Source organism: Marmota flaviventris, chromosome 5 (genome assembly GCF_047511675.1).
Source record: "Marmota flaviventris isolate mMarFla1 chromosome 5, mMarFla1.hap1, whole genome shotgun sequence".
Classification (NCBI taxonomy): Eukaryota; Metazoa; Chordata; class Mammalia; order Rodentia; family Sciuridae; genus Marmota; species Marmota flaviventris.
Window position 1 is genome coordinate 148,764,316 of NC_092502.1, and position 24,294 is coordinate 148,788,609.

A 24,294-nucleotide genomic window follows, 5' to 3' on the forward strand; every position below is an offset into this window, starting at 1 on the left:
TTTTGAAGTTTGTAACTCATGAAGATAGAAGGAATTCTCAGTAGTTGCTCTAGTAATTCCCCTTTGGTACAGAGGCTCCATATTAAAAAAAAAAATGGCAGTGGTAGAGTGTTTGCAGAGTTCAGCATTACATACACCTAGAAAATACTAAATCTTTTTGATTCACCCAATGTTTTGGGGGCAGGGGATAGCACTTCTTTGAGCTCTCAAATTTGAGACTTTGAAGGGTTTGGACACTTTTGTTTTCAGAATATTATCTCCATTTCATACTTAATATGTATACATAAAAATGAATCTCATATTTACTAATCTTTTCATTTCCTGTTAAAAACTTAAAATCATTTCTAAATTTTGCTTTTAAAATTACTGGCCAATGAATAATTTATTTACTGTGAGGCCTAAGAAATCACACACATTCTTGAGAATTTCTAAAAAGTGAGAAAAAAATGAAAAACATTATTTTAAATGCATGAAATATTCAGAATAGCAATTAATGAAGTTGACATGATACGTTTTGTCAACGTTTAATTAAACATTTGTTAATTTTGATTTTGCATTTTACTTTTTGCTGGTCTTCTCTCTTACCTCTCTTCCCCACCCCATTCCTGCTTCCACCCATCCTTTCTTTCTTCTTTCTCTAAAGAGTTCTCAGACCTTTTCAAAAGTTCTCAGGTCCTAAATATCACATCATTTAATGGATAAAACTGTACAGTCAATTTAAAAATTAGCTTCTTAGGGAGGTAACCTTACTTTACACAGCTAATAAGGGTAGGTATTAAATTGTACCATATTGTTTTCTAGATTTTTTTTTGTTTTGTTTTGTTGTAAAATCATGGTTTTACATGATTTACTCAAACAATTTTTGGTTACAAGTACAACACACTTTTTTCCCTTGGACACGTAGAGTTAAGTTGGAGAGCTAAGACTAATAAGAACAGAGTACTATAGTGTCGTAGGTGTTTAATATTTACCAAATGAGTGCATGTACATATAAAAGAATAACCAAACAAAACAACTACATAAATAAGAGCTAAATTGCATGGTACAGACTTGCGGTAATTGAACTGGTGGAATATATTAATCATACAAAGCAGTTTGGCAATTACTTTAAAGTCTTTTAAACAAAGATTCTGTTTTTCATTTAATTTTGTTTTATTAGCAAGAGATTGGCATTGCCTGTGGGAAAAAGCAGTGTTGGCATATTTCACTGCTGATTTTTCATTAGGGAATACAAAATGGAAACATTTTGTATAAGAGGGAGGCAAAGGCATCATAGACCTAAGACAGAAGAGACTTCAGAGGTTGATAGGATTTTCATGAAGCATGTGGCTTTTTACTTAGCAGCAAGGATTATCTCCATGGGTACGATCTTAAATTGGAAAGTCCTGGTGTTTTTTCTTCCATGTGAGCCCAGGGAAGCCAACAGCTCTATTGTTTAGATGGGAGAGGGGCTGTCAATCCTAGAAGAAACAACAAAAGATTTATCACATCTTAATGATCAATAAGACTTCAAGTTTAGGTTCGCCCACCGATTCCATCCCCTTTTCTTGTTGTGCCATGATGTGCCACAGCCTCTAGATGATGTGTAGAGGGGGCTATTCACCTTGTGAGGGAGAGTCAATACAATAAGTGTTGGAGCAGCAAGGGGAAAGATTTTTCAGGGTGCATAAACAGAGACCTGATTCCTGTAGAAACTGGAGAAAGTTTCATCAGAGATGATAATTGGCCTGGGTTCAGAATAGAGGTGTTCTTACCTGGCCAGAGGTCAGAATAACCAGTGGGGTATAAAACAGAAAAAAAGAACAATTCTCAGGCAGGATCCACTAGGGAGGTTCTGATTTAATTAGCTTGATGGACATCTGTTTGTTTTTTTTGTTTTCATTTTTTTTTTCCTTTTAAAAGAAACTAACCAGGAAAATATAATGAATTTGAGAACCATTGGTCTCTAATGAATAGAAACACAAAAGGTGAATGAAAGAAGGGAAAGTTGAATTAGTACAGAGAAGAGAAAGTTGGATCAGTCCAGGGTTAGTAAGTGGTATGCAAAATGAAAGATGATGTGTTAGGTGTTTCAATTTCACCATAAGAGTAGGTCCGGTTTAACTTGGAAACTGGAACTTAAAATTCTACAGGAAAATGACTACCTGGAAGAGAGCCACCTCATGGGAAAAAATCTATGTGAGATATTTCACCCTGGTCTAATGTCTCAGCAGGACCTGGGGGACCATCCTGGGTCAGGTGTGAAATGTCAACCAGAAAATATTATATATTGGAGGAGGGAACTTGATTTTCTTTATCCAAGAACACAATATATAGAATCTAAATCAAGCAATTTACATAAAAAAATGGTATAAAACTGATTAAAACAACAGGACCTCCTAAAAGCAAATTAACCTTTGGAACATCTCCATTTGCCAGGGTAGAGTGGATTCCCACAGGAAATAATTTCCACCAACGATTAACCATATAATATAAAATCACCAAGTACTTAAGGGGAAAAAAAAAATGCCTCCAGAGTGAGTAATGCTGTGGTAGACTTAGCAGAGAATTACACTGCAGAATCACACACACGGGAGGAATCGTAGAGAGACTTCCATGTGAACATGCTTACCATGTTCAAGAGATCAAGAGATACAGGTAGGGAAATAACATAGTGGCTTGGAAAGGGGAAACAGATTTGAAAAAAAGAACCAAATTGAAATTTTAGAAAAATGATATAAAAAAATTCTCAATAGGTCAGTTAAATAGTTGGAAAATTAGAAGCTAGGATGAAATAAATCATAGAGAAAGTATCAGAATATTCCACATAAAGAGAAACAGATTGACAATATAAGAGTACCAAACAACAGAGATTTGGGGGGGAGTATAAATGCTTACAGGAATGAAAAACACTGAATTGACACTGTAGATAAATGAGAGACAGAGTTAACCTATATTTATAAATCAATAATCTTAAAATATAACTTTAATCCTAATATGCATTTTGTCACCCTACCAATGAGTTTCTAAGCATGTGTGCTAGGACTGCAAAAATTATTACAAGTTTTATTGTAAGAGATGAATGTGTGGTTAAATGATAAAATTGAGGCTGTGAATCTTTGTTTTAGAAAACTGCATAATTGTTTTAGAAATTTTGTTGCAGGAAACTGTTCGTTCAATCAAACAATGTGAGCTATGATTGCTATGGGAAGTTAATCTTACTAGCAAATCCTATGATGACTAACTCTTGTACTAATAATAACAATAGATAATTTCACTTATCTATTACCCTAATGAAAGACAAAGAAGACCCTCTTAGTATGTGAAATATAGCTAATGTTATTCCTCTTTGTTAAAAAAAATCAACAATTCTACATAATTAGCTTTAAAATGCAATGTAGAATCTTAGCTTTCTTTAAAAATATCTTTACTAAAGTTAGAAATAAAAATCTAGCAAATTCCATTTATTTAAAGCTTTTAAAATATAAAACAATATCATTTTTTGTTGACAGATACATATTTAGTACCAGTTCAAAAATATGGACTAGAAGGACACATACCAATTTTAATTAAAGTGCCTCCATCTGAGCAGTAGGAAAGAAGAATAGCAGCAGGACTCGTAGGGTGGGGGGAGATTGGATACTAAGAATTCTACTGAGTGTCTCATTAAAAGTAATTCTGAAGCATATGTTTATGTCCACTGCTGCAGACAAGTACATACATCTATGCACAGTGTACAACTTACACATAAAACTATATGTAATATATATTTAGCATCTCTTAATTCTAGATGGTAAGTATCTGAATGTTTGCTATGTCTATGTAAACTTCTCATATAAGTATTTTTATAATTGAAAGCAATGCAAAGCAATGCGATAACTATCATTTACTTTTTGTTTGTGTTTCTGTTAAAATACATGAGGTAAAACATGGGAAAATGACATAAAAAGCCTGGTTTGTCTATTTTCACTATTTATTACTCAATTTTTAATTCACTAATTTTGATCCTTTATTTATATGGAGAATGCTAACACAGAGGTTTAATGCAGATTAATTCAAATTAAAATAACCCCAAAGTAAATATTTTGCCCTTAATAACTTACGTTGTTCTCACCCTAAAATGGTCTTTGTTTGTTGATTTCACAGGCAAGTCCCTTAAATGTGAGGGGACAGGAACACAGGCACTGTCCGTCCAGCAGAATCTCAGTTCCTCCATTTTGGCATGGGCGGCATTTTTTTACACTGAATTCATTGATGTAGTCTTCAATGGCTCTCTCCAAATTTTGTTTCTTTACATGTGCATCTTTTATTTGCACAGGAATCAGATTGTATATAGGTGACAACTGCAAGAAAGCAACACATTTACTTTTAGGTTTTTATTTTTGTTGTTGTTGTTTTGTTTTTTACACAGAAGATTGTAAAATATTCAATTGTTTATTTTCTGATTCATTAAGACTATTTTGAATGCTTATTTTTGCCAGATATGGAGTTTAACTTTTAAGACTATACTAATGATCAAAACTAGTCCTGAGGTCTGCTATCAGAGAGGTCACATTATAGAGGTAAGGAGACTAATTACTAATCACACAGATAAATTTGAAATGGAAACTGTGATAGGTGTTACCAAGAACAGTGATATGTGTTTTAAAAATGAACTACTATGGGATTTAAATTTGGAGTTTGATAATTGTTTTTGTTGTTGTTTTTCCCTCTTCCCCCTCCCAGAAAGTAGTCAAGTGCTTGCTACTTCTTGGCTAAGAAAAGGTTTGTGTGCCCTCGAAAGTCCAGATATCCTTTCTTGACTGTTTTGTCTAAAGGCCTGAAATCATTGAGAAATTTTCACTGAGGGAAGGAGTGGGGCAAGAATGCCATGAAGGAAAAAATTCCTCCAGACTTAGAGGGTCTCAAGCAGTGGGAGACTGTAACTAGATCTCTCATGGCTATGTGGGGAGGTAAAAGGACCTGTGGAGTGTCCCTAAGGAAGGTGTGTATGAAGAAGGGAGATTCAGGCTTGACAATGATTCCAAGAAGAAGCCTAGCAAAGAGGGCTTAGAAACTCTTGACTTATAACTCCTTCTTGAAGAAGGAGGTTATTAAGGTGAACAATGCATAGGAAGGTCACACTCCCCTTTTCTGTGCAGGTGTTTCAGGATCCTTGTACTAATTTAGGTGACAAGGAAAGACTTTCCTGAACCTCATCCAATAAATGAAGGGATGAATTTTCCAGCAACCTGGATGGACAGAAGTTCAATGTCGGTTTTAACTAGATGTTAAGACAATGAAGTAGAATGACTTATCTTGCACACTCTAATTCCTGGAGTAGGATATATAGTTGCTACAGCAGAATCAGGAAAGTCTTTCCATATTTTCCAGCAAATGACTATTGAGCTGAAGTTGGAAGTTATCAAAGTATTTCAATCACATGATACAGAATTTAAGTCTTTATGCAGAGGAGGGTTGAGAAGATGTTGGTCAAAGGGTACAAAGTTAAATAGGAGAAATAAGTCTATGAGATCTATTGAACCACATGGTCACTATATAAAATAAAGTTCTCTGTAGTATGCTGTTTTTAAGTCCTTTGGGTATAGACTGAGGAGAAGGATAGCTAGGTCAAATGGTGGTTCCATTCCCAATTTTCCAAGAAATTTCCATACTGCTTTCCATATTGACTGCACCAATTTGCAGTCCCACCAGCAATGTATGAGTGTACCTTTTTCCCCACATCCTCACCAACACTTATTGTTGTTTGTCTTCATAATAGCTGCCATTCTAACTGGAGTGAGATGAAATCTTAAAATAGTTTTGATTTGCATTTCTCTAATTGCTAGTGATGATGAACATTTGTTCATATATTTGTTGATTTATTGTATATCATCTTCTGAGAACGGTCTGTTCAGGTCCTTGACCCATTTATTGACTTAAAAATAGCATACTACAGGGACACAGCCACATCCATGTTTATAGCAGCACAATTCACAATAGCTAAACTGTGGAACCAACCTAGATGCCCTTCAATAGATTAATGGATTTTTAAAAATATGGCATATATACACAATGGAATATTACTCAGCAATAAAAGAGAATAAAATCATGGCATTTGCAGGTAAATGGATGGAGTTATAGAAGATAATATTAAGTGAAGTTAGCCAATCCCAAAAAACCAAATGCTGAATATTTTCTCTGATATAAGGAGCCTGATTCATAGTGGGGTAGGGAGGGGGAGCATGGGAGGAATAGACAAACTCTAGATAGGGCATAAGGTTGAGAGATGAAGGGAGGAGGCATAGGGTTAGAAATGATGGTGGGATAGGATGGACATTATTATTCAAAGTACATGTATGAAGACACAAATTGGTGTGAATATACTTTGCATACAACCAGAGACATGAAAAATTGTGCCCTATATGTGTAATAAGAATTGTAATGCATTCTGCTGTCATATGTAAATTTAAAAAATAATTAAAAAATAAAGTTCTCATAGTGGAGAAATTATAGCATATGTAGTGAAACTTGGATATAGTTATGCATCACTTAGTTATGGGGTCACATTCTGAGAAAAGCAGCTGGATGATTGTGTGTCCCTTGAAACAGCTATTGGGGTTGCCAATCTCTGTGTTATCAGACTTTGAACAGCTACCAAATATAAACAGTCTTTCAAATAATGATATCCACATAAGCGAGGGATAAGAGACAAGACGAAATTTTATCAGAGAACAGAAATTGTTTTTAAACTAGCACACCTGAAATAAGGAAACGACTAGAAATGTTAGAACTTGATTTTATAGTACACAAATTCATGGATTGTTTAAATACCAGACGTGACACAACTGAAGCAAACGTAATGAAATGGAATACAAATCAGAAGAAAATATTGAAAATAAAGCACAGAGAGACAAAGGGATGGGAAATGCAGGAAGAGAGTGAGATAAGTGATAGAGTGAGAAGGTCAGAGAGTCATATAATTTGAGTCCCCCAAAGACAGAAAAGTACAGAATATTAAAGAAGCAATGTTCGAAGGGCTAACAACTGTGAATATTCCAAACCTGGTGAAAAGGTTGCAAATGAAAACCCAGGTTCAAATTTTCTTCAAACTTAATTACATCACAGCAAAACTGCTAAAAAGTAAAGATAATTAAGGAAATCTTAAAAGCAGTTTAACAAAATGCCTAAGTATTTTGAAGGTAGACTGACATTTAACTTTGTATAATTAGTAACACGATAAAAATCAAATAGAAAATCCCATGAAGAAAATAAACCCCTATGATGGGCTAACAGACTTGACATAGCCAAAGAAATAATTAGCAAGCCTGATAAAAGGTTGAAAGAAAATTTCCAAACTATAACACAGAGATAAATGTTGGAGGGACAAAACTAGCCCACAAAAGAGGCTCCAAGAGCTTTGGGGCCATATTGAAGGACCTAACACAGGTTATTATTGGAGAACTATAGAAAAGGAAGGATGGGGAGTATAAGCATGTCAGAAGAACTATTTAAAGAGATAAATGGTCAACTATATTTCAAAGCTAATTAAATACATTAAATTCTAGAGTTCAGAAACTGTGGGAACTTCAAGAATCATCATCATCATCATCATCATTGGAGTATATGCATATCACATCCAAGCTACTATACACTCAAGATTAAGATGAAATCTTAAAGGTAACCAAAATAAGAGGAAATGCTAATATAGAAGATTAAAGGAAAGCATTAGTGCACACTACTCATGCAAAAATTTTACGAGGGCTGGGGCTGTGAGTCAGTGGCAGAGCACTTGCCTACATATGGGGCCCTGGGCTCTAGGTTCAATCTCCAACACCCCATAAACAAACAGACAAACAAAAAAAATCCCAGATTTCTTTCTTCCTCGAAATGAGAACCTGGTGATGTCTCTTCTTTCAACTTCTACTCAGCATAACACTGGAGGTCCTATGCAATCCAATAAGGCAAGAAAAAGAAATAAAACCCAAAAAGATTGGAAAGGAATACATAAACCACCATTATTTCAGAGGACATGTTTAACTAAACATATATTTTCATATATTTCTGGTGAAAATGCAAGTATTCCAGAAAAGAATTTGGATGTTTCTGATATAACCTTATATAAATATACATACCATATGATCAAGCAATCTTTTCCTAAAGTTATGGAAAAATATTCATAAAAACCCATATTCAAATGTTTGTTATGGTTTTATTCATAATCTCATGAATGCATACACAAACACAACTGGAATCAACCCCAGTGTTCTCCAGTAGGTAACTAGAAAAACAAACTATGTTCCATGCATACCATGGAATATATGCATTGCAATATACATAAAAAGGATGTACACATAAGTAATATCTACCTTTAAATATCAAATCACATTAAACAGGTTTCAATATACCATTGACTCATAAATGGGATATAAAATCACATTGTATGAATTCATATTTGCTACTGTAATTCTGATGAAAACTGACAACCATAAGAATGTATACTAAGATATCACTAACAATATAATATTTATTTCATTTGTATTTTTTAATTGTATTAGAAAAAGTGTGCTAGAACAGAGACCTATTCTCTATATTCACTGTTTTAGCCTAACTATTACCAAAAAAAAAAAAAAAAAGCTGGTACATAACAAATGCCTAATAAGTACTTGTTGAAAATAAAGTAACAAAGGTCATCATATTTGATTTTTAATAGTCTAGCTAAAATCTGAGGATGTAGGAAGATTAAAAATAGAAAGACTGGAGAAATTATTCTGTGTATATACCAACAAAGAGGTAGCTAGCAAAGCTAGGTAACTATCAAGATAGAAATTAAGGCAGAAAATATTATCAACAATAAAGAAGCACAGGTGATTGATCAGGAAGTAATAATGTTGTATAGAGATATAGATATCTTAGTATTTTCTATGTAAACAATCATTCTCTGAGACAAACAGTTTTACTTCTTCCTTTGTAGTCTTTTTGCATTTTATTATTTTTCTTACTTCAATGTGCTGACTACAAAACCTCAATGTCATTGTTAACTGGAAAGGAAGAGAGTGGTTATCTATTGTTTATTTTTTATCTTAGAACAAATGCAATATTTTACTAAGTATGATGTTAGCTGTTATATTTCATAGATGGTATTTACTTGTTCAAATGCCCACAAAACCCTCCAAATTGACCATTAGAAATGAAATAAATACTAAAAAAAAGACCACTAGAATGGCTAAAATAATAGTGACAATATTACGTGTTGGGGAGAAATTAGAAAAAAATTGAGAAGCCTAAACAAATAGAGAGATATTTAATATTCATAGACTAGAAGATTCAACATTTTAAGATGTAGGCTCTCATGAACCTGATTTATGGATTATTCGAAATTCCAATCAAAATCTGGATATCGTATTTTTGGTTGAAATTGCCAAGCCAATTTATAAAACTTAGATAATTCCCAAATTGTCAAGACCTTCTGACGAAGATAAAGGTGGAAGGCTTTGCTCCTCTGTACCTCCAGACAAAAAGTTATATTACTTAGGACAGTGTGATATTAACTGTACAGATTCTAAAACTAGACACTTGGAAACCCGACTAAAGATGAAAACTGTCCTGTATAGTCTTAAAACAAATAACAATCTTTTAAATAGATTGTTCTTGGACAATGAAATATTTATAGAGAAAAAAATTTAAATGACTTTTAAAATTAAATCATAAACTCCAGGTTGATTATAGATCTAAATGTAAATATAAATGCAATATACCTATGGAAAGTCATTACACACACACACACACACACACACTATATGTGTGTATATATATGTGTGTGTATGTATGTGTATATGTATATATACATATACACATATATACATATATATACATAGACACATATTATCAGTATGATATATTGTGTGTATATATATATATATATATATATAAATATATATATTTATATATACATATATATAAAACCAGAGTACTATAAACATATGTGGTAGTCTGATAATATATATGTGTTTAATGCATATGTATATGTATATTTGTATATGTGTGGAACTTAATGAGATGATTCTATCTCAAAATAAAAGTTAAGTCTGTGGTCACAGTGGCTCAGGAAACTGAGACTGGAAAATCACAAGCTCAAAGCCAGCCTTAGCAATTTAAAGATACCCTAAGCAACTTAACGAGACACTTAATCAAAATAAAAAATAAGAAGAGTTGCAGATGTAGGTTAGTGGTTAAGTGCCCCTGATTTCAATCCCAAGTACCAACAAAAGAAAAAATAATAAATAAAGGACTGGGGATGGAGCTCAGTGGCCAAGTGCCCTGGGTTAAATTTCCAGTTCCTCAAAAAAGAAAAAAAGCCAACTCCTCCTAACCTTAACCTACTTGAAATCTAAATGAAGAGACATTTGACACTAAAACTTACCAGTCTAGATCAAAATTATCTAAGTCTAAGAAAAGTCTGAGGGACTTGCACATATTGGAGGAGACAAGACAACTAAGTACAATGTGAGACCCTGGATTGGAATTGGAACAGAAAAAGTAGAGATTAAGCGGAAATTTTGTGCAATGTGAGTGAAGTGTATGGTTTATATAGTTAGTATTAATTTTCTGATTTTGATAATTTTACTATGCTTATGTAGATTGTTAACATTAGGGGTTTTGGAAGGATGACATCTGTCAATTCTCTACTATTTTACAACATTACTGCTGATACTATTTGTGCATTTTTATGTAGTAAGTCTAAAATTACTTCAAGAAAGACAAAAGAGGGTCTCTGTCATTAAAAAAGTCACTAAAAGGGTGAAAAAATCTTAAGTTGGACAAGATATTTGCAACAATTCTAAGTGAGAATAGGCTCATATACAGAAAATACCAAGAATTTTGACAAAGTCAACACTACTGTCCACCAGTGTAGTCTTTCATGAAGTAGTAGACACAATTTAGAATTCAACTATGTTATATTTATTCAGAAGAAAGTTACCTCTTGCCATACTGCTACATTGGCACAAACAATGTGGTCAAGTTATTTTTGATTTTTTTTGAGAAAAAAAGAGATTATCTTGTTTTACTCTTCAAAGAAAAGTCAAGGCCAGATAATCTAAGATACAGGAAGAGAGGGTCATGGAGGAAATACAACTTGGATAAAACATATAAACAGTGTTCAGAGAGATAAAGATGAAGGACATCCAATAGCAGTGGTTTCAGAAAACCCTCAAACCCTGAGGCCAAATATTCCACCAGTAGACAAAAAAAATAATTAAAATGTACTTCTTGAAATTTCTCTGCAAAGCTACATGTTTCTTTTCTGTTAAACTTTGGCCTTCTATCAAGTAGAAAAAGTTTTAATTTTTCTCCCATGCCAGCTAACTTTCTTTCCTTTCTACCATTTGTAGATATATTTTAAGTGGACACAATTTATCATGAAACTTGTTAAAATACAAATAAATGAACAACATGGTTTAAGTGTAAGTACATTCGAATTTCTTTTAGGCATCCAAAACAATTAATCTGTATATACCAAAACGTAGTTTCTTCATTTTTTATCCCTGTGGAAGACAGAAATGATTTTCACTCTATGATTATAGTTGTAAAAACTATCACAGAACACTGGGAAGACAGCCTTTTAATATGGATGCTCTTTAACACCCAGTGTACATTCACACCACTGAGCAACAATGGTTGGTTCATTTGTTCATTATTGCCTCATATTACTCCAGAAAGAGCTCATGTCTCTTACCATATACACAGGTAAAATTGGGCAAAAGAAACTGGAGAAGGACTGGAAACAACAAAGGCAGGATGGAGGCAAAGCAACACAAATGAACAAATTCTGTGTCAGGAGGATCCTTCCTTTTGAAACAGATGAGGCACAAATTTGTCTATATTTTTTAGTGCATTGAGGAAGACACAACTGAATTTAATGATCCCATGAACAGAAGAAAACCCATCTGACTTACAAAAGAAACAAAATGAAATTAAAGAGTAATCTTTCCTGTGAGTTCTCATAAAAGGGAACACTGTATTATGTAACATCCTTTCAGAAAATAAATTTCTGGGCTACATAATTTTGTTTCTAATAATGCGGAAACAAAACTTTATAGGAAGCCTGCAGACTGCATTGTAGCTTTACCAAGCTTGCTGTTATTGTTCTAGAGGAAATCATAAACTTTATATCTCCCAGGCAATCTGTAACAAACATTTCTCTCCGCTGACATTTTTTGTAACTAGTTTGTAGCCATAGGTTTAAGAGGAAACCAAAATTTGGCTATTCAGTTGAAATAAAATGTACCACATTTGTGTTAACATTCAGGTAAGTAGCAATGGGATTAATAAACTATTGTGAAAATCAAAGTCTATGAGAAAAGGAAATTCTGAAAAAATGGTCCAGCCTATGTCCTCTGCATGGAGAGAGGCCAGGGAAAAATTCCTGGGTTGGACTAAGACATTGGGAGATTGAAAACCACAGGTTCTACTTATAGAGTATTGCCATAGTTACTTTAGTGCATAAAGAATTATAGATATCGATATATCATCATCATCATCATTATCATTATTGAGTATTTTACTTGGAAAATCTCAGTAATATATGCACACAGCATTTTACTAAGAGTAATATAACTTCCTGGTCTTTTCTCTAAGATAACTGCTTCATAAATACTTAGGTAGATGATTTAATTTGTTTCAGAGGATTAAACATAAGCCAATTAATAGTTTGGAGTGGGTAGGGAGAGATTCTATCAATTCTTCAATTCTTTAAATAATTAAATAGGAGGAATAATTATTTTAATATTAGGACCATTCCCATAACACATCATCTGCAAATAATAGGTACATTTAAAGGTACCAAAGAATGAATTAGCAATTATAACTGTGTTACTACCTACTGGATATAGTAACCAATTAACCATAGAGCCACTTCTACATTTATGAGAACAAAATGACCTGGAATCTGTTTCACGAACAAACTTAATTATATCTCACACTTTCTCAGGAATTTAAAAGTCACACCAAGTCAATAAAAACCAAAATAGTATAGTGTTTTCTGAAATTTCTCTACAAGAAGATGAACTTAAAAAGTGGTCTACAGGGCACTAACTAGAGCTGCCCTGACCTTGGGTAGAACATGGATATAAAAAGGCCAGGCTTTCAATTTATGAGGAAGGAAATGAACAAACAGTGAAGATAGTAGGCCTGCTCATCTAAAATCTGAGTAAGCAGCCACTCCTAAAAATGGGAACCCTGCATTCTGCCCCCAGCCAGTGACAGTGTCAAGTGAGTTGATCAAAGTCTGGGAATAGCTCTCAGAAATTCAGTAGTAAAATTTCAGCAGATGCTTTATTTACTTGAGATTTTAAGAATTTGCTCTAGAATGTAGTGGACTATTATTAAGACCTCCCTGAAGAACAATCTTGGGTCATCTGTTCAAGAAGAGTTGAACTTGGTCTGAAGAGATGAGAAAATAAGCCCCTTTGGATGACCATCTTGATGGAAATATCCACCTGGGTCGCCAATTCTTTACTCATTTAAAATCTTCCAACATAAATTTATTTTCCTAAGTTCAAGGTAATGAATTTAAATAAAATTTAAATATAATAGAATAAAAGGGGCTTCTGATTTTATTTTTATATGGAGAGATGCTAATTCAGCTGACTGTTTCTTCCTCTTTGTTCTAGTTTGAAATAAACATTTGAAAACTAATAGATACATTTGTACATCTATGAACAGCTGTATTTTTATAACCTAAGGGGAAAATTAATTGAAAATTTTCGGTTTCTGAGTTTTTTTTTTACATAAATGAAATAAATTTGGTGATTCCACTCACACTTTATAGACAACAAAATGGATTGAGGAAATAAAATTCTCCAATAATTAGAAAAAATGTCAACATTTCTGTAAATCAGGTTAATCAAATGAAGTAGAGGGCAAAGATAAATTTGATCTGAGGGTTGAAATTTATAAAGACAGAAAATTTGAAGCTATTGAAAGGAAGTAGAAAAAACACTTTCTAATCATATCAGGAACAAAAGAAGAAGTAAATGCACATGCATGTGCGCGCGCGCGCACGCACACACACACACACTCCCACCCACCACACCCATTTTGATTAGTTTGGGAAGAGAGAGATGAGGTTAACTAACATTAGCATTTATATCTTTACAACAGAACAGGATTTATTGTTCTTAGGAATAAACACAAGACTGAACTCCTAAAGGTTTATAAGTTGAACACTGTTACAGTCAAGGTTGAGGCAGAGTGAGCCTCTAGTCCTGGCTACTCAGGAGGTTGAGGCAAGAAGATCTCGAGCTCAGGAATTTGAGATCAGTGTGGGCAACATCATAGGACTTTGATTCAAAAATGAGAGAGGGAGAGGGAGAAGGAGGGGGAGGGGGAGGGAGGGGAGGAGGGAGAAGGGGAAGGGAGAAAGAAAGAAAGAGGGAGAAAGGTAAGGGTTCCCTGACTACAAAAATTGCTTTCCCTTGCTCTCATTTTCTTGGAGAACTTCTGAACATTTCTCTCATGACAACTCTCCATAAATGAGCTGTTCCGTGGTCATGTGATGCCAAGAGAAGGCAAGTGTCAATCACGGACAGACAGCAAAATAATAAACTATTTTTTTGGTGCCTAGTTTGTCTGTGCTATAAACTGAATACAGAAAATCTTATTTAAAAATCTTATTTAAAACATGGAAGTCTGAAGAATTCAGTGTTGTAGAAGTTAGAAGCAGCATACATCTAACAAGGGACAGACAGGAATTCAGACTGTCTGTCATGCCTCTCTCCAGGATGACATGCGTGTGTTTGAAGACCCACATCTCTTTCTCCTGAAATCACCTGTTCACCTGAGCCAACTGTAACATTTAATTTAAAAAATGACATAATCTATTTGAAAGCAAACATCCCTTACTTTTTGACTAATGAGCACCGGAGCATCACTCAGGGAAGAGGCCCAATTTTCAAAGTCAGTCACATCGATGGTTTTGGCTCCTTTGAGAAGCTTTTGTTTCAGTTCAAATGCAGATTTCCTTGTTCCTCCTCTTATGAAAGAAATAACATCATCTATAAGGTTGTCGCTGGTGATGTTTACTGAGGAGAGAAGGAGAGCTTGAGGAGGAGCATTTGGAATCCTGTGAACGAGTACATGCCTGGACTCCTTCCAAGCATTTCTATGCATTAGCTAATTAGTATATAGACTTTAATCATCTTTGAATGATGATTGACTTCAATCACCTTTCTTTAAAAAAAAAATAAAAATGGTACTGATGATCTAGATCCATTAATTCACAGCTCATCACATTACATATATACACATGAGAACTTTACGTGATTTTGGGTGCATTATGTATTTTTGTTTCAAACACACCTTCATAACTGCATTTTGTATAGTCTTGCTTTAAACAATGTTAATATTAAAATGAAACTGAAGAGTCTAAAACAGAGTAATGCAGAAAGCAAACTTTCTTTCAACCCCAGAATCCTACCTGTCTCTCCCTCAATCTCTCTATAGATGGGAGCACTTTTAACAAAGCTGTGTGAGTCTTATAGAGTTGCAAAGTTTAGAACTAAAAAGAAATTGTAAGATGTTCTTGTTTATCCTCCCTCATTTTTATGGATGAAAAAATCTGACACTTGGAGAGGTAGAATGACCTGCCCAAGATTACACAGTTAGTTCCAGGGCCAAATATAGAAATGACCGCATGTGCTTTGAAAATATCAGGCTTGCCCCCTTAAATCTTCTTACTACCAGTTGTTCCTCTAAAGATAAATCTCAAGAATTTATACTCTAAAAATGTCCTCAGTCACTTCTGAATCGAGTGAGAGTTGAGAATTCCATCACCTCTCATATCTGTAAATCTGCTAACAATAAATAACAGAGAGTAATATTTACACTAAAGGTATTTGCAAGTTCAAAAAGTTGTGCACTATTTTGATGTTGAATGGATTAGGGATTTCAAGTCCAGTAGAAAGTGCATTTGGGGAGATGGTTCTGGCCTTCTTTACTGATGTTAAAACCTTTTATTAAATTGTTGGGGGAGTGCTTAAAGAAATTTTCTACCACTGGTTCTCTAGCATTGCCCCTACAAATACAGAAATATACATTATGTTCAGTGTGAATGACACCCTCTAGACCTGTGCACTGCACAAAGGGACAGTGACAAATGCATGTCCATGGGTCATTATGTTTATAGTGGTTCAGAAACCACTGTAAAGGTAAAATGGTACTTGAGTAATTTTAGTTTTCTAAATAAAGAAGGTAAACAATAAAAAAGGCTCATTGTGAAAGAGCAGTGTTCTTTTCTCTGGCTTTCTTAAACCTAGTAAGTTTGGCCATACTTACCAGTTTTACCATGATGGTTCTTTAAACAATCAGTTTTATTAATTTGTGCCGAGACTTCGAGTCCTTCGGAAGTTCCAGGGGTATGTAGAGAGAAATCCAGATTATACCCAAGGCATCTCTTTATGTCTTCTAGTTCAATATCTGTTTTATGTATTTATTTGAAAATTATTACATAATGTCTATCAACATCACAAATAAATCCTAATTTTGCTATGCTGTTCTGTAAGAAATGTACTAACTTAGGTTCCTGGACATCATTACCTCACTCAAATGCAATCATTCCTTCACATCTGATGTGCTTTGTTCTTGTATTAGAATCCTGTAGCCTCCCTTTTGACTTTACTAAGTTTACCACTTTCTTAAAAGGACATGGGTCAGACAGGTAGTTATATTAAAATTCTTTCTAAGACCATGGAAGGGGGACAATGATGTCTAAAATGAATTGAATTCTTTTTTTAAAACTGATTTTATTATTTTTTTAAAATACACGACAACAGTGGAATGCATTACAATCCTTATTACACATGTAGAGCACAATTTTTCATATTTCTTTATATAAAGTATGTTCATGTCAATTTATGTCATTATATATGTACTTTTTGCATTATAATTTTTAATACACATATATACCATGATTTTTCATATCTCTGTTTGTATATAAGGTACATGCCTGGACTCATTCCAAGCACTTCTATGCATTAACTAATTTAATCCTCACAAATATTTCTGCTGTACCCCCAATTAGCAAAGAACTTAAGAATTATCAGGTAGCATTTCCTGTGGTCAGGGAAGACGGAGAATAAAAATGGAAAACAATGCCAGAAGTATGGAATTCTAGACTTGCATCCTTGCCCTAACAAGGCTTGAGAACACTGATTCTGAAGGGTGAAAACAGCTAGGACTCCAAAGGGCTTAGATTATCTGCCTCAGCAGTGGACTCTGTCATGCCCAGATGCCCTGGATTGAGGTGGGGATGTGGCTCTTCCCCAGGTGCTGGCCCTGGAGCATTGTGGAAGATGACTTCCTAATCTAGGGGACTAGGATTGACCTGAAGATCCTATCTACTAAGGCCAGGAGGGAATTAGAAGTCCGTGGAGTGCTCTGAGTAGTCCAGAATTAAAGATTTCAGCTTATGAAGATTTTTCACCAAAAAATTAGGGGGAGGGGTGAAAGGCTCTGAAGGTTCTTTATGTTTGGATCATCCCTGCAGAGCTGTTCTCTTCAAATCGCTCAAGAGGCAGTCCTCCCATGCACTTTTCCAGGTGATATCTCTGTTAATATATCTCACCAGGTGGAGCTCCTAGAGACCTCACAGTACTGTAGATTCAATCAATAGTGTAAATCAAACAGCCTCATAGTCCACTACCCCTGGGGAGCCTTCTATCTGCCCAAGACCATCCTCAGACTCATTGACTCTGGCCTTGCCAAGTGTTTTCCATCCATACAGTGTTCACTGGCTGTGGGTGAGTGTCAGGCTGTAGATCACAGTTGCATCCTACTCCTTGCTTGATACTTAACACCTTGACTCGCTGGCCCTGTAGGGTTCTGAGTGGCACTTGCCTCCTAAGAGACACCCAATAATGGTGAAGCTGGAGAGAGATACGCTGGCATCTATCACCTCCTTAAGAAATATTCATACCTAGTCATTATCATTCACAAAATAAAATTAAATTCATTAACATGATCACTATGCATTTACTTTATTTTTAAATTTTATTTTTTTCTTATGAGATAGGATCTCACTGCCTCTGCTTCCTGAGTATCTGGGACTAGAGGCTCATATTGCTACATGTAGTTCATCAACTTTATTCTTAAAAGGCTTAGATGAACATAGAGGCCAGGGTGGGAACTATGCACAGAGCTCTCCTGTACCTGTGACACACACTGATGATCAATTATGGCCCCTTTTCCACAGTTTCATGTGTGGCCAGAAATCTACTCAACATGGACCTCATGCAAATACCACAATATGGTTAAATTATCATTATATGAGGTAATTCGAATTTCCATTCTTGCTTTAAGATATTTGAGTTATATGATAACATTGTTTCTTTCTTTCCCTCTGGAGAAAATTTAGAACAATATTTTCCTTCCAACACTGAAGAATACTTTGGAAGATAATCATCATGCATAAACTGAACCAGCCTACTAAAGAGGAAATAAATCATGCTTCTACCTTCTTTCACCTTTTGAAAAACATTTCACTAAAAGTAGCATTCCATATAATAGGTATTAAATTGAATTACAATTTGGTATCTCTGTGAGTAGTGTTGCTGCCTAGTGCAAGAGAAATCAAATTATTCGAGGTAGAAGTCAATTTGCTGTTTTATAGGACTTTAGGTGCCAAAAGACAGAAGAGAATTCTCTCAAAGGAGAAGATATTTTAAAGACTTTATCTATTGAAAGAGGTTAGCAGAAGAAATAATATTTAGTCAATATGGCATCTGTAGTCAGAATTATATGTCTAGGCATACCTTTCTCCTTCATGGAAGCTTTATTCAAAACATATATGACCTCATAGAGTCCTCCTAGAGACCCGGAGCTGCTGTAGTGGGTTCCATAGGTTTCCAAAAATCCAAAATATTCTCCCTTCTCATAGGTAGTTGGCAGAGCTTTTATGTCATCTAGGAAAGTCGTTGTCAGCATGACATTCCGATTTCTCATCAGAAATCGACCCAGATCAATCACTCCTTTCACTCGCAGAAACATTTTTTCCTTTGTTATATAGGTCAGTCGAGGAAGAGAAATATGAGCTTTATCACAATTACTTCAAGTAAATCACAAAAATCTAGAACTTTCACCAGAACTCAGTTTTTAACAGTGACCATGAGAATAGCTGAACTTAAAATGCCATCAATACCAATTGCCGATGAGAATGTACAGCAACTGGAACTCTCCTACCTTGTGGGTCCAAGTGTAAAATGATAGAGCCACTTTGGAGACCTGTTTAGCATTTTTCATAAAGTTAAATTCACATCGACCCTACAACTAGCAAGTCTATTTTTTCAAACATGCCTATGATCAGTAAATACATTTTTTACAAAAAGACATGTATATGAATTTCATAGCAACATTAGTCCAGAATAGCTTAAAATTGGAAACAGCTCAAATGCCAATGGACCCAGGAGTTGATGATCAAATTGTAGCATGTTCACACAATGGAATACTAGTCAGCAATAACAAGGAACCAACTATTGACACGTATACTATGTAAGTCTGAAAATATCATTTTGAGTGAAAGAAGTCATACCCAATGGAATTTAGACTGTATGACAACATTTCTATAAAGTTCTAGAACAGGAAAAACTAAGCTATAGTCAGAGAAGTCTGCTCAGTAGTTGCCACTTGATCAGTAGGAAATTGGCTATGAAGGGCATCGTGGAATTTTTTTGTGGTGATGGAAATATTCTGTATCTTGTTTGGAGATATATGTTCTTTATCTTCTTCATGACTTTGAATAAGTATACAATAATCAAAACTTCTGTAACTACACATTTAAATCTTTATATTTATTGCATGTAAATTATACCTAAGTTGATTTTAAAATGTTCAAAATGGAAGGAAATGTATACACTATATATAAAACACAATCTTTATATTTTGCAGACAAGAAGACATTGACTGAATAACATCAAGTTATTTGCTGCAAATCACACAAATAGTCTGTGACAGCATCTTTACTAAAAATGTAGGTCTATGGTCTCTCTGTTCCATCTACTATGTTCTCCCAATCATTAATGACAGATAGGGAAGACAATGTTTTAAACCACAAATCTTAAGCTGGCCTAAACAATTTGAAAGTTGAGTGTTCCCAGGACCAGGAATTATGGCTTCAATTTCCAAGACAAAACTAAGACACTAAACTGTGTGAATCAATGTCTTAGCCTGGCCCAGGCAAAACTAAACTATAATTGTCATTCATTATTTTACAGATGGATCTTTTGAGGTTTTGCTGTCACTGTGGGTGTTGAAAATATTTTATTTCTTTTAAAATGTGTATCTTGATGTATATGGACATTGCAACAAACTCTGTGTTCCAAAGGGCATTGCCCAAGTAACTTAACTTTTGGAGTCAGAGGGTGGGTCAGCCTCTAACAAAAAAAAAATTACAGGAACTTACTCCATATGTTTGAAGTCATAGAATCTCTTCATCTTCTGACTTGCATAATAATTCTTAATGGAGTGCACAAAGATGCACAAAGTGAACTTGGATTCTTTTATGCAGTTGCTAAAACTAGGAAGTCTATTTTAGGATTTGGAGTCAGACATATGATGTTCTTGGGTTCAATATATTTCAAAGATAGGTTTCAGTCATTTCATTCCAAATATGCTATTTCTCCTTCTGGCTTAAAAAACAACAAAAATTCTCTTGACTTCATTTGCCTGAGTGACTGTTACCCATTTCTTGGTCCTTGTTCAATGCAAAATTCCTTGAAAAAGTTTTCTATACTATTTCCAATTCCCCTCTTCCCCGTTTCTCTTAAGTCTAATTCAATCATGCTGTGCTCTAAGGCAAAACTTCTCTTGTCAAGGTCACAAATGATCTCAATGATCAATTTGAAACTTTTCAGTGACCTGTCTCATGTCACATGGAGAAAAAAACATCCTTTAAAATGGACTTTGGGACCCATCATGATCTGATTCAAGGGGCCTCTCCAATCTTTCCTCTTCACAGTGCAATCTGACCAAGTTATCACATTGGATTTTTTCTACCTTAGCCACTTATCTCCAACAATTTCTTCTTCCAAATACATATCCCGCATCTAACTGCTTGGCTATTTCCTCTCCTTCAAATCTTTGCTCAGATTTCATCTCCTCTGTGAGACTTGCCTTGAGCTTTCTTTTTAATACTATCACTTGCTAGGTGCTCCTGATTTCCCCTATGTGACTCTAATTTTCCTTTTTTTTCATAGCACTTATCACTTTCAAAATACTATATAGCTTCTGATATGGTGCGGATGTGAGGTGTCCCTCAAAACACACATGTGTGACAATACAAGAAAGTTTAGAGTGAGATGATTAATCTGATGGGATTAACTGAGTGGTAACTGCAGGTGGGTAGGATGTGGCAGGAGGTGGGTCATTGGGAGCATGGCTTTGGGGTACATATGTGGTGGAGCTGAGCTTAGTCTCTCTCTGCTTCCTGACGTGATGTCTTGAGCTGCTTTCCTGTACACTCCACTTCCACCTCGCCTTCAGCCCCCAGGAATGGAGTCAGCTGCCTATAGACTGATTCCTATGAAACCATGAGCCCCCAAATAAACTTTTCCTCCTTAACATTGCTCCTGTCAGGTATTTTCATCATAGAATTGTACGATCTGACTAAAACAGCTTTCTTTCTTTGCTGTCATATTTATCAATTTTGGCCGTCTCCCTCTGCTAAACTTTCAGCTGCATGAGGACAAGAATCTCTGTCACTGTGATTTATAGAAGTATTCTCAGTACCTGGGACAGGGCCTGGCCATATAAATCTACAATTAAGTATTTACTGATAATTTAAAAGATTTCCAACTATACACTTTGGATGGGTATCCATGTGAAAATAGAGACTATGTACAGGCCCATGCACAACAAGTACACAATTAGGCATAATGTAGACCCCAATAGTGAATTATCATCATTACTGTGATTACTTTAATGTGGGGAAAGGATATCTAAAGAGATGACTGTGATATCATGAAAGGAAGAATGAGAATTTTATCAGCATCATACTGATTACAAAAAAGAACATTTTACATTTCATCATAAAGGTATTGAAACTGACTTTGAAATCTGGCTTAAATATAAAAACAAACACATTCTCAAAGTCTCGTATTAAAGGTGTGATTACAATGTCAGTAGACCAATTTCACGTGCAACATGAAAATTTCCGGGCATCATTACTTTAGAGACACACTTTGTAGTAAGTACTCAGTCATTGTTTTAAGGCATTGAAATGTAGCCAGAATTCCTAAGCACAATCTTTCCTTGTAATTGCGACAGATGTATAAATCGAAAGGTCTGTTACCACAGTTGTCAGTCAAAATGTCTGCCCTGAGTTCTCGTACACACCTCTGCTCATGTCCAGACATCTGCTCCACTAACTACTGTCCAAGATCCCATCAGTTTTCTCCAGTTGGTATCATTCTTCCGGAGATCTGACTACCTATTTGAACACTTGATGTAATTTGTTTTGTTTTTCCTCTCTTATCATCTTTATCTGCTCTAAAAACTTACAATTAGAAGAGGGGGCTTGGTTAGTTAGAAATATACCGCATTATATTCTCTATATTACATGTGGGGTCTTACCTTCTTTGAAGAGTATGACAACAATTTCTGATAAGCTTCAGTTTTCAAATATGAAAATTGAAAACTATTCCTGGTATTTTTGCGATTTGAGGAGTTTGTTTCCTGAGAGGTTTCCTCAACTGCAGCATTTTTAATTGCTTCAGTGAGTGTAAATTTCAGCGAGATATCTGTATTGAAACTTGATGTCTTCTGTTGGAGAATGCTTTTGAATACTTGAATCTCTTCTTCAAAATTTTCGGTTCTCAAATTTTTATCAACTTTGGTCTGTGAGAGCATAACCATGTGTTATTAGAAACAAGACGCAAAACAAAAGCGAGAGAAAAAAAAATCAAGCAATTATTAGAAATGTAGTAGAGGAAAGGAGCTGAGAGGGAAGGTGCTGGAGCTAGGTTTCTGGAGTGCAAACACAGGCTTTGTGTCTTTGAGGACATTTCACAGTAATCCCCTCTGTGCTTAGTCAGATTTCTAGTCTGGAAACAGGGATACTCATTCCTAGCCCAAAGATTGTCATGAGGATTCAGTGAGATAATCCACATGAAGATATAGAATATAACAAGTTGTCAAAAGCTAGTATCTTATTTTTTTTAACTTAACCATTGAGCCATATCCCCAGCTTTAAAAAAAATTATTTTGAGACAGGGTCCCACTAAATTTCTTAGGGTCTTGCTAAATGGCTGAGGCCGGCTTTGAACTTGCTATCCTCCTGCCTCAGCTTCCCATGCCACTAGAATTACAGGTGATTGCCACCGTGTCCAGCATCAAAAGCTAACATATTAATAATTAAAAAGCAAGTAGCAGGGCTGGGGTTGTGGCTCACCAGTACAGAGCTCGCCTAGCATGAGCGAGGAAATGGGTTCCATCCTCAGCCCCACATAACAATAAATAAATAAAGAAAGAAAGAAATAAAGAAATAAATAAAGGTATTGTGTCCAACTACAACTAAAAATAATATTAAATAAAAAAGCAAGTAGCAGAAGAGATACTTTTATACTCCCATTTGTGGGTAAAAATAAATGAAAGAATTAAGATAACACTCAAAGCTTATGGGCCAAGCACAGCTTAAAGTATTTTACACATTAATGAATTTAAGAAAGGCTAGGACATGAGCCCTGAGCTTCCTTGCTGAGAGCCACAGTCGAGTCGGAATGGCCCCTGGCATTTTGCCAATAGTATTGGTTGACAGGTGAGGCATTACCATCCGCCTGGCTGCTACTTTGGAGTTCTCGTGGGGATTCCCGGGGATTCCTGGAGAGTTTCATTGGTTGGGGAAGTACAGGAGGGGATATTTCCGGTTGCTGGTTCCTGGAGGAGCCAAGTGGCAGTCGGCACATTTCCCAGGAGCATGTGTGAAGTGTGCTGGTAGAGTTCAGAAATAAAGTTTGTTCCTGTTTCAGTGGCTTGTGATTTGTGCCCAGCCAGACTGCGGCACTTCCTGGCTTTGAAAATTGTTCTTCTGAACTTTATTCACTAATCCCTGTCAGGAAAAAAAATGTGGTTTTTTTTTTTTTTGCATTTAAAATAACAAGAGCTGGATGTGGTGGCACACATCTTTAATCCCTGTGGCTCTGGAGGCTGAGGCAGGAGGATCCCAAATTTAAAGTCACCCTCAGCAACATAGTGAGACTTTAAGCAACTTAGAGAGACCCTGTCTCAAAATGTATTTTTTAAAAAGGTTGGGGATGTGGCTCTGTGGTTAAGCACCTTTGGGTTCCA

The 24,294-nt window shown here is 35.2% G+C and overlaps 1 protein-coding gene across 1 annotated transcript in view; it reads right to left on the reverse strand.

Moving 5' to 3' along the window:
- Positions 1–1,203: 1,203 nt before the first annotated feature.
- Positions 1,204–24,294, reverse strand: part of C9 (complement C9) — a 35,151-nt gene continuing 12,060 nt past the window's right edge. The window contains exons 5-10 of the mRNA XM_034636111.2: positions 22,582–22,845; positions 18,768–19,008; positions 16,294–16,434; positions 14,863–15,041; positions 4,083–4,322; positions 1,204–1,460 (exon numbers count right to left, since the gene is read on the reverse strand). Coding sequence (XP_034492002.1) covers positions 4,095–4,322; positions 14,863–15,041; positions 16,294–16,434; positions 18,768–19,008; positions 22,582–22,845 — 1,053 coding nt within the window. The 3' untranslated portion in view covers positions 1,204–1,460; positions 4,083–4,094. The remainder of the gene's footprint in view (positions 1,461–4,082; positions 4,323–14,862; positions 15,042–16,293; positions 16,435–18,767; positions 19,009–22,581; positions 22,846–24,294) is intronic.